At 46.4% G+C, this 16,702-nt stretch overlaps 1 protein-coding gene across 2 annotated transcripts in view; it reads right to left on the reverse strand.

Moving 5' to 3' along the window:
- Window positions 1-12,069: 12,069 nt before the first annotated feature.
- The window catches only part of LOC142561929 (coiled-coil domain-containing protein 102A), a 49,576-nt gene continuing 44,943 nt past the window's right edge, over window positions 12,070-16,702 (reverse strand). For both annotated transcript variants that reach the window (XM_075673487.1, XM_075673486.1), the window contains one exon: window positions 12,070-15,650. In XM_075673487.1, coding sequence (XP_075529602.1) covers window positions 15,545-15,650 — 106 coding nt within the window. In that variant the 3' untranslated portion in view covers window positions 12,070-15,544. The remainder of the gene's footprint in view (window positions 15,651-16,702) is intronic.

A 16,702-nucleotide genomic window follows, 5' to 3' on the forward strand; every position in this document is an offset into this window, starting at 1 on the left:
CAAAAACGTGTCCTCCGGATTTTTGTGAACCACACCGGCCCTATTAGTTTGTTGCCGACACAGCCACTTTTTCCTAGATTTGATGTTTTACCTGCAAATAAAGTATATTTATGGACACTGGCACAGCGAATATATAAACAGAAACTCCACAGTATTTACACACCTGTCTTGGCGCAATATGACATCCGTAACCCCAACCGCAGAAATAAAAAAGTCAGAACAAATTATGGAAAACAGGATCTGGAATATCAGGTAATAGACATGTTAAATAACTGTGCTTCTATTCTGGATTTCTGCCTACCCAGAAAAACGTTCAAACGTGAACTGCGGCTCATTTTGTTTTCCGTCGACTCTGTTTTTGGTTGAAATTGTTAAGTTGCAATGACAAATGTAAATTTCCGTTTCAATTGTTTACTTCCTTTTAAGTATTTTTGTGATATGAGCGAATCTTCAATGTGATTTTTAAAAAATAAACTGTCCGTAGTGTTTAAGTACACCCATATTGTATAGAATGTATGATGTAGGTTGTATGCGTGCACTATTTGTAACGCCGCCTCTCTTTTGTTACCAGCTCTCTGCTGTACTGCTGTAGACTGCTCCTTTTGTTACGGGGGCAGAGACCTCGTCAGGCAATCATGCCTTTAGTCTCTGCCACCCGCAGGATGATGTGATTTTCCTGCAAATAAAAACTGACTGACTGACTGACTGACTGACTGACTGACTGTATATATGATTTTGAAGCAATGCATTTTGACGTAATAGCCTGTCTGATTGGGTTAATTATGACTTTCAAGTTCGTCCAACCTGTTGCGACGTCATCAGTCATTTGCGTGGCATATTTGTGTGCTCGCAAGATACTGCTGGCTGCGCATGAGCCGACAGATAGCGTGTGCTTATATACGTGCCCAAGTATAGTTATGTCTTCTTGTTGTTGAGGCTGCCAGCGTGCGCCTGGATAATAAAGTATCTTCTAACCCGTGCCTTGTATCAAGCTACAACAAGCCAAAAAAGTTTTTTTTCCCCCGAAGTTTCGGAACCAACTCGGCTCTTTCTTCAAGGGGGATGACGACGGAGATGTCGAGGCGCAACTTCAGCTTTCAAGGTCTGATGGAGGAGGGGCTGTTTAATTGTTGGCTACTTGAGTGTGCTGGCCAGGCGCGGTCCGAGATCGTTCTGTGTTTAGCGTGAATATAACCTGATTTTTTACAGCGAAATTGTATATGGCTAGCTGATTCGCGTATTTCCAATTGCTAGTAGGTACAGCGGGGCGTGGCATTTGCGGAGACGACGGAGGTTTGCGCGCATGCGCGAGAGAGGAAATGTGGGGACTTTTGCTCCTTGAATATACGACTCTGCCTAGGCACTACGGAGGAGTTTCTGGCGCGCGTTGTATGCGCTTGTCCCTAGGCGTGCCGGCAGAAGTTGTGGGGCGCGGTAGTGCTGAACTTAGCATCGCAAGTTGGCGGCTCGACGCAATTATATTTATTCAATCATGTTTTTGCTAATGAAAACAACGTGTCATTATTTCGCATTATTGGCGGCGCCTCCAGGACACCAAAGCGGCAACGGAGACATCAAAGCTATAGAACCCGGACTGATCCGTGGATTGGGGCTCGCAGAGGCCTGCGCGTGCCAGGGGAGTATAAGAGCGGCTGTCCGCTATCGCGGACAGCCAATTTTTTATGCGAATACCCCCTGGCACGCTTCGGTCTCCTCGGCCCCAACCCACGGGCCGCCCTGCTTCCAGCTTTAATACCCCCGCTACCGCTTGGGTGCCCCGGAGATGCTGCGCCGCCTGCGTTAATATAACCTCAGGTGCTCTCCAGAAACATCCGTTTGCCGGTTACATGTGCCCTCTTGGAGCAGTGCTGGTAAAAAATCAAATCTATCGTCGCGAAGAAAAAAAAGCGACCCGCGACTTATACACCAGTCAGAACATTGCCCCTTCAGACACAGCGATCACCAAGCGGCCTGCGCGCCCACTGCCTCACCGCGCGGGCAGCCAGCGGCGGAGCGTATAAACTAACTAGACCGCACACCGCAATGCTGGCATGCCTAGGGGACAAACGAATACAACGCGCGCAAAGGAACCTCCTCCGTAGTGCCTAGGCTGAGTCATATATTCAAGGAGCAAGAGCTTCCAAATTTTCTCTCTCGCGCCCGCTCTAACTCGCGCCTGCGCAGAAACGTCGAGAGCCGTTAAAAGCGCCACGCCCCGCTGTACCTACTAGCAATTGTAAAAACGCAGCCGATTCGTCGGTCCGTCGCCTATATGCCGATAACTACTCCGGCGCAGCCCCATGCATATGCACGAAAAAGAAAGGCGCGTGATTGGCTGCGCCAGTAATGACGTCGTTGCTTTCCGTCGAAGCCAAGCGCGCGCGCAGCTGTTCATTTCCGGTTCCGAAATGGGTAGGCCACGCGTCATACGTACTCCTGAGGAGCAGGCGGCTTTCGAACAACATTGCGAGCAGAACCGGGAACGAGCTCGTCTACGCCGTGCTGATCGATGCTGCAGCCCGGGCGCAATAACAGGCTCTTGAAGCCAAGCGCGCGCAGCAGTTTCTCTTCAGCTCCGAAATGGGTAGGCCACGCGTCATACGTACTCCTGAGGTGCAGGCAGCTTTCGATCAGCAACACCGCGAGCAGAACCGGGAACGAGCTCGTCTACGCCGTGCCGATGCTGCAGCCCGGGCACAAGAACAGGCTGGTGCAGCAGCAGCGCAAGCAGCAACTGCGTACCGAGGATCCGGCAGCCTACCAAGCCGTTGCTTAATGAACCGTTGGGATTAACCCAGTGATAAACACCGGGGCCACACGTTTCAGCTTCACTGGTTAACCATATGTACGGAGTGCTTGGGCGGTGATTTTTTTTGTTCAACGTTCTTTACCCTGTCCGAATTGCCATTGTAAAAAAAAAGAAAATTCTGGACTCAAACTAACTTAGGGATATGGGTCCACAGTGTGTGCAAATTTTATGTTACAACAGAAGGAAATAAATGTCAATCAATCAATGAATACAGAAACTCCACATTCTGCAGAAAAAGGCGTCAATGTTTATAACGTCGCATATGATCATCCATCAGGACGACTTTTTAGGAAAGGAGATGTACGCCGGTACATGATATATATAATTACAGTTCAATCTCGCAGTATAAGATGGAAATAAAAAATAACGTTTTCCGACTTTCGGATATTGCAATATTCATAAGAAATAGAGAGACCAAATATGTGACATGTAGCTTAGGCATTTGGCAGAACAAATAGCGGTGAACTCATGTTAAAACACACCCTACCAAACATATACTTAATAAGTGTCATAAGACACAAATACGAAAATTTATTTTTGAACTCAATTAGATTCCCTGTGAACTGCTTATTTTCTAACATGTTTTTGTATGACATGTCTTTATTCTTCTTAGTGATTATTATGTACCTGACTGGAGTAAAAATATTATGTACTTTGACGTGATTTATGTTCTAACTGGAATTTCGCTTATGTATCACCTGCCTCTAGTTATTGCTAATTAATCTTGTTTTTTTAGTATCACTAGCTGTCAAACCTACCACTGGTCGCCAACAAAAGAAAAGGTAATATGTTCACCGACGATTACGATACTCCCTAATGCGAAATTTGAGCGCAGCTGTATACGTGCTTTCATTTCGCGATATATTCGCTGGCGCGGACAATTTGTCTTGCGCGGCACGTTCCAAACAGAGCGAAGTGTGGCGCGACTGCCTCGCTAATCGGGAGATCGCGAGAGGAACCGCGTAGGTGACAGACACATGGGCGCGATTCACAGCAGCCACCAGAACCTAGCTCCGCTCATGCAGCGCTTTGTTTCCATACGACGACGCGTGCGACTCTGGCGCCATCTCGTAGACATCGTCGCCGCAAAGCCCCTCGTGCGCGGTACTACACTTCTCACGCTTTCGCCATACCCTTCATCTCTGCTTTTTTCATCCCCCACTGCACTCAGTATTCGCTCTCGTCTTTCGCTGCGCTCGTTCACTCGGTTACAGGGTAGGACCAAGTTGGTTCTTTATTCTATGGTAGGACGCCGACGCTCGCCGCAGGAAAGGGCACCTAAGAGTTTCGCTCTAAATAGGTGCTAAACTATACGTTTTATCCACTACTGGGTAGGGCAGAGCTAGTCAAGCCATCTCGGGCTTTTTCTCTCTCTCTGCCCCATCAGTGTCTTGGTGGAAATTGTGGGGATCGAGGTGCCTTTCCGCGCCTCATTCCCCAGCTCGCGCGTTGTGCTTTGCTCGATCTACGGGGCCGCCGCCGTAACGGCAACATGATGGACACAGCTAGCGCACCGGAGTTCTAGCGCAAGCCATCCTTCTCCCTACCGGGGTCGGGCCACCGCGGAATGGGGCAAGCAAACGTCACCAGGAGGCGCCCTGATAGGCCTCCCGAGATTAAACAATAACAGTGGAGGGGAAGAGAAATTCAGCCACAATGGAAGCACAAAGCGCTATGAGGATACAATACGTACGAGGTGCTCCGAGGTATGAGGAAAGGTGTAATGGTTCCAGGACTTACTTTTGGAAATGCGGTTGTTTGCTTTAAATCAGGGGTACAATCAGGACTCGACGGGAACCAAAGGTCAGTGGGTCGCCTCGCATTGAGCGCTCACGGGAAGACTACAAATGAAGCTGTGCAGGGTGATATGGGCTGGACTAATTTTGAAGTGAGGGAAGCTTGCAGTAAAATTGAGTATGAAGAACGGCTGAGGAATATGGAAGAAAGTAAATATGCTGGGAGAGTGTTCAGGTATCTGTACAGGAAAAACATTGATTCACAGTGGAGGAAAAGAACTAGGAAGCTTACCAGCAAGTATGCAGCCTGTAGGGTGGGCAACACAGCAACAAAGAAGGTCAAGCGGAAAGTCAGAGAGGCTGAAGTAATCTCATGGGTGGCGGCAATGGAAAAGAAACCTGCCATGATGTAACTACTTAAGAGGAAAAAAACGAAATCAGGAAAGAAACCATTTATGATAACTCCAAGGAAAGCTCATTACTTTTTGAAGCGAGATCGGGATGCCTCAGAACACGCACCTATATAGAGAGATATAAGGAAGAAGAAGCATGTGCTTGCGGCGGTAAAGCTAGGGAAACTATGGAGCGTGTTTTATTAGAATGTGAAGACGTCTGCCCAGCGGTCGATTTAGGCACCACTGGCCTCCTTGAAGCCTTTGAGTTCAGCAGTGGCAGTGGTAAAGTAAACATGTGATTGGAGGATTGGTGGAAGTAGGGAAACGACAAAAGACGGAGACGTACAAAAGCACAGTTCGCAATAGGGGATCAGAAAATTTGGGTGTGGTAGTTCATAATGTTTTTTTTTATTATAATTGTTTAACATCGGTAGGACATTAGGCAGTATAATAGCAAGAGCTTCGTGGCGCAACCCACCGCCCCGTTCAAAAGAGGACGCTCATAACATCCATTCACCCATTCGAGTGGTGGCCCCCAGGCGCCCTCTCCACCCGAATTCTCTTCCGCTGAGCGCTTCGTCGCCGCGGTAGATGCACACCTGATACACACAGGACAGGCCCGCAACGAGGTGGTTACGTAGCTGTGATTGTTTTCGGGAGGGGGGGGGGGGGCTTCATGCGTCTAAGGTCGCTCGACTTGGCCGTGTGCGCCAGTCGATCCACGTGTTTGGTGCGTCTTAATGGAACCCAGAGCCAGAACCGGCCTTGGCGCACCCTCGTGCGGTCGCGCTGCCCCGCAGACGGCTTTAGTGCGTGGTCTCCATCGTTGTTTGCCTTGGCCTCTTCTTTGTTAAGGCAATCCGAGGGTCTGTCGGACTAGAGTCGATCCTGTAGACCGACATAGGTTTTGTGTGGTAAGCGGCAGTTCGTGCTGCTCCACAGCAGCCCCCTTGTCCGGGAAGGACCGTTGACCAAAGCCCCCCACCCAGTCAAGCCGGGTAATGGGGGGGGGGGGGAGGGGCGCCGGGGTCAATGTAACGAATGATGCTGGGTTGATAAGCGCATGTAAGCTCTGGGGCCCGGTACCTACGAGTACCAAGTCCTCTTCCCATCTGACAACGATAACCTTGTTCCCACGACTTCTCGTTCTCACGCTTGGTGGACCGTTACCCGGTTAGCCTTCTTCCTCCGTGGCCTTAGCGCAGCAGGCGCGCGTACTCTATCGGTCTTGCAGTGAGTCTTTGGCCGTAAGCGCCGCGACTGTCGCTGTGTGCTGTATCGTGGATGAATAAACCTGTGTCTGTTGGGGATCTGACTGGAGGCTTCTCTAGCTGCGCCGTGTCGGAGCCTACGAACCCTGCCGAAGCGCCTTTGTGCGTTGCGGAGTGTTGTGCCCTTGCCTGACCGTCGCTCGTAGTTAAGCCTTGTGCAAATCCATCTCTATAAGTCTTATCTGCTCTTGATGCATGGCCACTGTTTCCGTTGCATGTCACACAGCGTGTGCTGCGAATACCTATGTACATATAGCAAAAAAGGCCCTAGCATGTCCGTAAAATGTACGCAGCATGCACCCATGAATGATGCCCCAGGCGGATGTGTAAAGATGTGCGCAGGACACGGAAAGTACGGCCAAACGATCGTGTGAGGGACGTCTGCAAGACATATTCGACAAATCCTTATAGGGTATCCCATGCCCTGGCAGTGGGTGTCCTTAGGACATCCATATGACGTCATTGTTGTCACTGAGACCTGGAACAGCAGCACCGAAAAGCCATCTGGGTGATCCGTAGCCTGCCCAGGACCTGACACATCGCTGCCACTCTAGCTGAGGCCAAGACCTGGCCGCTGTCCCTGTTGCTGCTACAGCGTGGCCTCTATCACGTCGACAGGCTACATATTGCGGCCCCTGGTAGCGCGGCGGCTCTGCTCTCAAGGTTGACAAGCCTACCGCACTCGCACATGGGCAGCCTGTGCCAGTACGAGGAGGTTGTCGCTCATCCTCCCAAGCTAGCCGACCCGCCACCTCCTCTACACCATCAGCCATTGGAGGTATCTACCACGGTGGAGGCGGGCCTCTCGAATAGGTGGTCCCCATCCTGCGCCCTGTACTAGGTGTTGGCGTCTATATGCTGCAGGCCCGTCTGGACAGACATCTTCACATCACACGAACGGCTCCGCCCGTCGGGACTCCAGTTCTGCCACAGCCTCCTGTGTGATCCCGGCCTTCAAGAGTGTGCCGGCTGCTTTTCGCGGCAAGCTCCACTGCTGCCGAGGTGGCTGGTCTGCATCTGGCTGCGGAGCTGCTGACGGAGGACCCCCTGAATTATCCAGTCGTAATTCTCTGCGACTAACGACCTGCGCTCCTGGCTTGGTTGGAGAGCGCTGACCTTGACGTCGCCCTGCTGGCGGGAAAGCTTTCCTACCTTTTTTTCGAGTGGCTTGAACCTGTCACTGCAGTGGCTCCCCTCTCACCTTTGCATCTGGGCAACGAAGAGGTCGACGCCCTGGCAAAGGCAGGACACCACGTCGCTGTACCCATCAGCACCGCTGTAACGGCCTTCGATTATGCAAGGCATATGTAGTGGCGGCACATCACGACGCTCCACCCGGATCAGCGCGTCACCAGTGGTCGACAATGCCCCGTACCCTTCTTGATTGCGGCTTCATATAGCTAAAATAGCAGGAGCGCTCTTCTACTCGGATCAGCTGCTCCTAGAGGGCATCCTGGAGTTTCAGCAAGGGCCTGGACTCAGACCCGGCCACGATGGACCCGGCCTGCTGAGCGTGCGGCGAGACCGAGACATTTGAGCATATCATTTGCTTCTGCCCCGCTTTCTCCAAAGATAGGGCTTCTCGTTCTCTCAATAAATCTTTTCGGCGCCTGCGACTCCCTGCAGTCTCGGCATCACAACTGCTGTTCCCCGGCCGGCACCACAGCTCAACCTTCAGGCACCTCCTCAAGTATGTTCCTGGAGGACACAGTGCTGTTGTGTAACTTGTAGATGCGCCACCTGGTTAACGCTGATAGCTCCCTTAAGTGCTCTGTGACCGCCTCGACCTTGAGGTAATCTGCGGCGAGTGCATGCAAAGGCTCGGCGACCCGAGAAGCCCGATGGATTCGTGTGCGTTGTGTCCTCGCGCGCCTAGTTCACGTTGAAGCGAGGCAGCACGAAGGGAAATTCGCTCGCCGCGACAAGCAGACTTGTCTTTTTTAAGGCTTCGATGCGCCTTGAAAAAGACAAGTCCACTTGTAGAAACGCTGGCTCCCACTTTTACCTTGTTCTCATTTTGCTCATTGTTCTGACAAAGTGATGTTTGCTGTGGTCTCATGTTTCCTAAAAGTGTTTTGGACAGCAACAGTGAATTCATACTAACCCAAACTTATATTGAATTTTCACATCGAAAACTGATTATGACATTAAGATTCCCTTGCAGGAAAACGAGGTGGGTACTCTAAGATGATTCATTCAGGAACGCGTCCGGTGCGAAGTCACGCGAAATCTACGAAAAATGAACTTGAAAAAGGGGTACTAGCAAATAACAAAGGATGTGCGCGCACACAAGGAAAAGGCGTTAAACACGGACAGACGCTAGACTTTAAACTGTAGTTTATTGGAATTCACATTGCTGCACATAACCTCTGATGCACGCGCACCTTCAACTCCTCCCAAGACATGTGCATTGATAACACCTCGAAAAGTACATTGCCGCATGAAAACAGCCAAAGCGTGCACAACTTGTACTCCTCCCAAGATCTGTGCATCAATGCGAGTTTTTTTATTCACCTTTTACCTACCCGATAGGCAAGCGCGTTCCTTGTGGGTTAAACAGACATATCACTGACACAATTTTCTTTCCAATTTCCAATGTGAAAAGCTTCCAAGATTTCCCGTTCCTATCTAGTCTTGCCTCTCCCTAAGATGGTCACACGACCAAACAGTGGCACACTTTTTTTTGTGCTTCTTGCAGCTGCAGTAATAAACTGCCAAATTGCTTCCCTGGTCCCCGCTTAAGGATGCGTTATGTTCTTGGAGGCGCTTATTAACACACCTACCTGTCTGGCCTAGACATACTTTACCACAAGCCAACGGAATGCGGTAAACAACCCCAGTCTTGCACTAGATGAAGGGTGTCACGTGTTTAATTTTACAGGCCCCTCTTTATCCCCTCATTTCCAATCCTTGCATACAGGCTAACCAGTGTGCAAGGTGCAGAAAATACAACGCTTACACCTTGCCTTTCCGCCACTTTCTTAATGCTGTGGGAGATTTTATGAATGTATGGCATTACTTGTAGTTGCTTTCTCCACTCTGATGTCAGCAACTTCTGGCCTGCAAGACCCTTCAATTTTAGCAATCCAGCTTCAGCAAAGCCCTAATGACCGAGAGAGGGAAACCTTCTGCAAGCAACCTCTCCACCTGCTGTTTCAGGCTACACACCATGCGGTGGCAGCAGCTCTTCTATTCTGCATCCAGAAGGCTTCCAACCGCTACACCCCTCTTGACCAGCTTAGACTGATAAGCATCATTCGGCATTAGTGCTTTTTTAGTCCGAGATGAAAACATCCAGCAGACGTGGTCATTGTCGTGAAAGGTTAGTTGCAAGTCGAGGAATTTAATGCCTTTGTTATCCAGCAATTCGTGGGCGAAATTCAAACCGTGAGAGCATTCCTTAAAACCAGATAATATACCCTGTGCTATATTATCTACTATGTGCCATGGTGAAAGCCTTAAAAAGATAAAAAAATCGTCAACATATCTAATCACACAAACCACATGATCGTTGTTCAAGGATGTGAAAATGAGGTTGACAATTTTTGCCAGGAAGATACTGCATAGGACTGGGGCAATGCTAGACCCAATACAAATCCCTTTTTTTTTGTAAAAATATGCGACCCTCAAACTCGACCACAGTAGATTCTAAATAACAGGACAGCAGCTGGTACCCCTTTTTCAAGTTCATCATGCACCAACTGGCGCAAGAGCTTGCGCTAATGTACGAAAAGTGATCACCACTGCAGTTTAGTTGGCATGCCATGTTGCAACTGAGCCGCAAGATCTTGTTTCTCTGTCAGTGACAAGTCGAGAACACAGCAGTAAGGGTCCCTGAAAAGACATGCACTAGAGAATCGCCTTTTTCTTATTTTTTGTGACCACGTTCCTTTGCTGTTGCCTAAAGTGCTGTCGCCATAAAATCTATCGTCGGCCTTAAAACAATACAGCTGTTTTTGGTGGGCATTTGCTGTACGAAAACAGCTTGGTGCGATTCCATTGAAGGCAGACAACACAAAAACTTGCTGCTTGGCTTTGCCATGAAGCTTGAACATACAAAAGACAGTCCTTATTCTACTTACTACACAGGAAAACTTGCATTTTCGATTTGTATTTTTATTTGGAGTGTGCAACACACTGTGAAGGAACAGCAGAGAAAAGGCGAATGTGGCATTCACTAATATTAACTGCCTGCTAGTGGACATAATGCCACACTTGCACAATTTAAATTTTTCACATTTTAGACAAAAATACAGTTTAAAGCAGTCAGTAGTTTTTAATAAATATACCTCCAAATCGGGCTAACCAAGTAGTTTGAGCTCAAATTGATGGACCACCTGCTTCAAATGGCCTCCAATTTATCTTCAGATTTGTATGCACAAGGTTTCATCCACAGCAGGTGATGGAAAATAATCCATGAAAGTAAAGGACTCAGGCATACAGGCCCTAGATTAAAATGACCTGTGACCTCTACAGAAATTGACCCTGTGTACCATCTCTCAGGCAATGCACATACTATTTGGTCTACCAAGCCAACTCCACGTGAACAAGTGGTGATCATTTCGCCACAACTGTCACTGCATCAATAGCATGTTCTAGCCCGAGAAGAAAGCCTACAAAAATGAGCAACATTGATGTACACTTGCTGCCATAAATATGGCTAAGTGAATGCAGAGTGAAACAACCACCATCCACCTTTTTACACAAGCAACATTTTTCACGCCACCAAAAAACTCAATATGAAAAAACCACACTGGATAGCTCAATACCAATGACAACACACAATGGATAACATTTGCTACTTTGTGATGAATATAGCTCAGAACAATAAATACGGCTGCAGATAATTTTTCGCGCTATAATACAACTAAACAAGACTGTCTCATGGAGAGCACAATTTTAAGGCTGACAAAATTCAGAGTGTTTCAGCACATATAACAACTATTAAAAAGACAGTGATGGAATTAAGTGGGCAGACACGCACTGACAGATTTAGCACATGTCCGCTACTTGTTCCCACAAGAAAACTTCATATATGCTCACATGAAAGCTGTACACCCCAGAAAGCTTTTTTTTTTTTTTTTTGCTAGACAACAACATGCACACATCTTAAGAATGTCTTCACAATATCCATATGCCTTCATCAAATAAATATCCTGGCTCCTCAGTGTGTCACGTGTATCACAAGTCAACACAAATGTCCAGGCAACAATGACATCATACTTCTCTGTGCCCTTCTGTATACTTGTGAAAGCATGTATACCTACTTATTAAAGAAATAAACTATTGAAACTGAAGGTATTTAAGCCAAATTATCCAATTTTTGTTTTGCACAACATGGAAGCTGTGTCTGAAAGTATAGCAAGAAAGAAAGACAGTTGTATGTGTCCGCACTTTTGTTTCCAGCTTTGGCACTGTCCTTGTTCCCCCCTTTATTTTTCCAACATGCATAACAACCCACCACATAATTACATTGCCTGATCATTAAAGGAGCACTGACACAAAACTTCTGTCTTGCTTTTAGCTTCCTTTCTCTCTTCCCACATGATGTGGGTGTACCTTGTCAAGTAACGACTGGGGTCACTAGGTATGTGCCCATTCTTGGCCAAACCTTCAGAATGAGTATGTGTCACTACGACACAAGGGGCTAGAAGCCTTAAATGTATTTAGATATGTATCATACTTCTCTGCGCATACTCCTATTATCAATCTTTCCTCGACAAGCATCATACACTACTTTTCTCCTCATGGCACAGACAGCTAACTGCTACAAGTGATAAAGCTGTGCCCAGGTCATCAGCTAATGCTGCTACCTTGCAAACTCAAACAAGCTTTGAGTCATTGAGACTCAAACAGTGCACTGGATCTGCATGTTTATTTTATGCTTTTTTTGCTTTATTAGCTGCCAACTCCACATTCATGTCAGCACTTCAATTCCTTAGACGCACAACAAACTGCCAATTATGCGACCTTTTAAAACAGCCAAATTAAAATTCACATTAAGTGGACCACGGCTTCGGGTGTGTGAGCAGCACTCCTCCGTACATCATGGGAAGTGGAGGTGGTGGCCAGATATTGTCACAAATTGCTGACGCACGGGTTGGCCAGCCTGATGCAGTGGTCGCAAGCCACATTTTGATCGTGTTGCCATAAGTTGAACGCATTAGGCACTCAATATGATAACAGGGGAGATAAGATAATAGTGACAGCAGAGGGTGAGGCTGATCTCGTGTTGAATGCAGAGAAGCACAGTGTTGAGGAGGAAAGAATAGCCCATGAAGTGTGTGCCCAGGTTTGGGCAACATGGACATGGACATGGAATTGGCCTGGTGTGGCTGCGACTGCCACACCAGGCCAACTGATGCACACGTTAGCTGCTTGTGATACCACTTGACCACCACACATTTCTGTGACACATGACGAAGTCCTACAACACAAAGCCTAACTCCACTTAGCATGTGTTTTAAACTGGTCACGTTAATAGACAACATAATTAACAATCTGATATCCTAGAAATTAAGGCTCCATATTGCAATTACAAAGTCTAGCAACAATTTAACAAAAGGAAGGAAAGAGAGAGAAAAAAGAAAAAATTTTTGAGTCAGCACCCTTTTAAATGGACCCTGAAACACCGCTCGGAAGTGGTGAAATAACATAGTCCACGGGGTAGCATACACGGCTGTGAACATCTCAGCCAAGTTTTGCTGTCATATGAGGTGCGTGAACCTCACAAGCGGATTGCAAAGTCACCTTTCTCTGAAACGCTCTCTGTTCAACAGAAGGCCCTGTCCTCACTCTCTTCTGGATGCTTTATTTCTTCATCGGATGCCTTATTTCATCATTCCCTTAGATGGCTGCTATTGGCCGATAGCTGACATCAAGCTGCGGTCAGCTACATGGCGTAGATACCGCAGCTGCTGCGGGGTGCCGCCACAAGTCCACTGGCTAAGTTCACTGCAGCTCGCTCAGGACAACCGCATCTGGCTTATGTTTAGCACATTGTAGGCACCAAAGGTGGAATTGTGGAGCGTATGTTAACATCCAAAATGAAATTTGAACTGCGTGCCACAGTGACATTTAGAAGGCGGGTGTTGTAAGCTTGCCCCACTGCGCCCTAGCCTTCGCAGTGCAAGGCAATGAAGAAGGAACGGGAGCACAGCAGAGGCCGTGTTTGAGTGCCAATAAGTCCACTTCTGATGAACGCATTGAAGTGTTCTTGCAGCAAAGTATTTCTGAAATAGCCTATTTTGATTTCAAATGTTTCTGCACTTCGATAACAAGTGGTTCAGAGCCCCTTTAACATTTGAGCCAAATATTAATCCTTTTACACACTGCAGAGAAGCTCTTAACCCTTTGAGGGTCAATGACGTAAATATATGGCGCCGCGAGCAAGTCCAAAAATAGTCGATGCCGTATATTTACGGCCCTGCCTGTACATTTAAAAGCATGCCAATTTCCTAACTTTTTCTTTTCTATCATGTGCTGCCACTATATGGGAATACAGAGAATTTTTTTCGCGCGCCTTTGTCTCTCGGTTTTTGTTGCATGGTTTGTTTTAGAGCTAGTTTGCTCCCGCGAGTCTATATACTACCACTCGCGCATTGGCGTGCGGGTGGGCAGGCAGCGGTTTGGGTTTTGTTCCGCAGGCGGTTTCAGCTTCTTGCGTTTGAAACACTGATGGCTATCTCATTACTAATCGCTCAAAGGGCTACTGCTTGTTTCTCACTGATTTAGTGCTCACAAGGGTGCGCATAGGAAGGATGCCGCCGTGCATGCGTTTCCATTGCTTTTTTTTGGACACTCGCGAAAACTATTTGCCTCTGGTTGGCGATAAGATGAAGATTAGCGAAAGTTTGTCACACGTTTTGCTTTCTTGACGGGCACACAACCACAGTTTTCTTGAGTGCGCACACCTACGCAGCTTGATTACGCTATGGACGTAAATATTAGTGTAAGAGCAGGAACAGGTGAGAGTTGGGAAATATTCTCATGTGATTTTCAAAACCTTGAACTGTGTGTATAACAATGCATCAAATTTTTAATTCTTATAAGTTTATTTCATATTTTATTGTTGTTATTCATGAATGAAGAGTACATATATACCAACGTAAAATATTTTTTTCTCACATTATGGTCACCCTAGAAAAATTACGGTAAATTTTTTTCGAACTAAGTCCCTAAGTGTAATTAGAATCTGTAATAAAAAAAAATAAACCCTGGGCGGTCGCATATGGCGAAAAAAATCGACCCTCAAAGGCAAGTGCTTGTCTATGTCCCCTTTTTCATCCTTTGTCTGGTTTTGTGCTGTTTAACAAGAAAATTTGCTGAAGAAGATGAGCTTGCCTCCGGAAATTTCGCACCACACTTTGTAGCCTCTGGCATCACAAGCAATGGCTGCTATTCAATGGGCTCTTTCAATGGCATAAATGGTGAAAGCTGTACCAAACATAGCAGTGGAAAAGGTGAACTGAGTGAACATAGTGTGCCATGTGTCTACTAACCAGCTCAGGCACTTGAATAAAATAATTTGGCATGAAGATGTACCCCTGCTCATAAATACTATGAGTATTGTTCTGTAGCAGAAAGGTACACACATCCAAGTGTACACAGTTGAACTTGTGATGGTTCTATAACCGTGCTGATACAGAATAGTTTTGAAAAATCACCAATGAAGATTTGCAATATGTTGCTTCACAGCCAAAACATTTTAAACCTTCATTAAACATTTCTGTGGGGGTATCTTTAGGTTATTTACCAGGCAGCCCCATCATGAACAATCTTGCATTACTTTGCTTGCTCCTATCTTGCAGCACAACTAAGGTCTAATTAAGGAAATTTGTTTAAAATTGATAAAATGAAATGAGGGATACTGATGCAAAATGCATAAAAAATTGAATGAGAGCATTGGATGAACTATACCTTTAAGTTTCTTTTTACCATGTTTTAAAGAATGTAACCAGATGAGGAAAACATTTAGCAGCTTACTAGAAGCTTAAAATGTGCGATTTTCATACACTTGACGCACTTACTTTAAGCTAGCCTTCTGGCAAGACGAAATGAATTTCCTATGTAGTATTACCATGTTTTGCAAGAGAGTCTAGTCTAGTCCACTTCATGTAACAAGCCAACAAGTTAGCTGAATCTTTTGTACACATAGATATCTTGCTGCACAAACTGTACTATGCCTGAATTCCTTCATATAACTGTTTAGACAAATCACCTGCATATATACATATATATAAATATAGTACATGCCACTTGAGAGCTGCACGAGCAGCACTAAAGCTATTCTGCAGTCACGAAATCCTATCTTCAGAGGTGTCAAGAAGGTTGTCAACCCTCTCCAACTTCATCTTCGCTGAGCAAGTCAGCTGCCTGCTCGCCTCGGCTGCTCAGATGGTGCAGGCTGTGAAGCTTGTGTGGCACACTGTTCTTCAGCCTAAAAAGCAGACGCAGTGGTCAAGTCATATTGGCAACAGGTAGTGATGTTGATGAAAGAATGAATAGGAACCACAAAACTGCTGAATTTGTGCCCAAGAAACAAAGAAACAGTTTGGTGACAACATCAGTGGCAAGCACAGTTGGCGATCATTGAATCAAATCATACTGCTAGAGTTCAGCTGGTACTTAAACATTTGTCATTGATATTGTAGACCAGTAAGTTGTGTTTGCACCAATTCCAGAATGCACTGCTCACAGATCTCTGATGGCTATTGGCCTGAATGGCCATGTGGCACTTGCTTGCGCTGCTTCGTTTGGAGCGGTGAGGAGGCAGCACAAGGCCAAAACTCGCAGTGAGAATGCGACTTCCATCGTAATGACATGAAATGAAGCTTCACTGGGCACAAGGGTTACCACTGGAAGCGCTGGTGCTGCCAACATTGTGTCGAAAGTTGGATCATGTGATATTGCTTTGCAGCAGCTAAAAACTATATTATCACACCATTTAGGAGATTGATTTTACATTACTCTCTGCAAATGTCGCTTGTCACTGAATAGCACAGAATAACATGTTAGCAGCAGAAATGGTTTCTCAGGGCTTTATACGTGCATTTTAATAAGCTCATCATAGGATATATCCACATAAGGTGGGAATTTGCTCTTGTTTAGTTTACAGTGTTTGTTTACAAATGCAGCGACAAGCCCTGTTCTGTGCCAAAGTAAACTGGTAAGAGCTTTTCTTGTCACACCGAGTGGGTTAAACGTACCTTCACAGTAAGTTATCAGTAAGTTATCAGTAAGTTAACATCTTGTCAATGACTGACAGCGTTCAAGAAGCAGCCGGGTTACAGTTGGTGATGACATTTGCCATATAGCAGGAAAATTATTTAAAACATTACTTCATGCGTTTTCTACCTGCAGCAGAGATAACGAAGGTCACGAGTACTATACAGCAAAAACAGCAGATAAGAATAAGCAATTTCCACAGTAAAAAACGAAAATATGACCGTTCCCCACATCAATTCGAAGTTTCGAACATTTTTGTTTCCT

The sequence above is a fragment of the Dermacentor variabilis genome, chromosome 1 (genome assembly GCF_050947875.1).
Source record: "Dermacentor variabilis isolate Ectoservices chromosome 1, ASM5094787v1, whole genome shotgun sequence".
In the NCBI taxonomy this organism is placed as follows: domain Eukaryota; kingdom Metazoa; phylum Arthropoda; class Arachnida; order Ixodida; family Ixodidae; genus Dermacentor; species Dermacentor variabilis.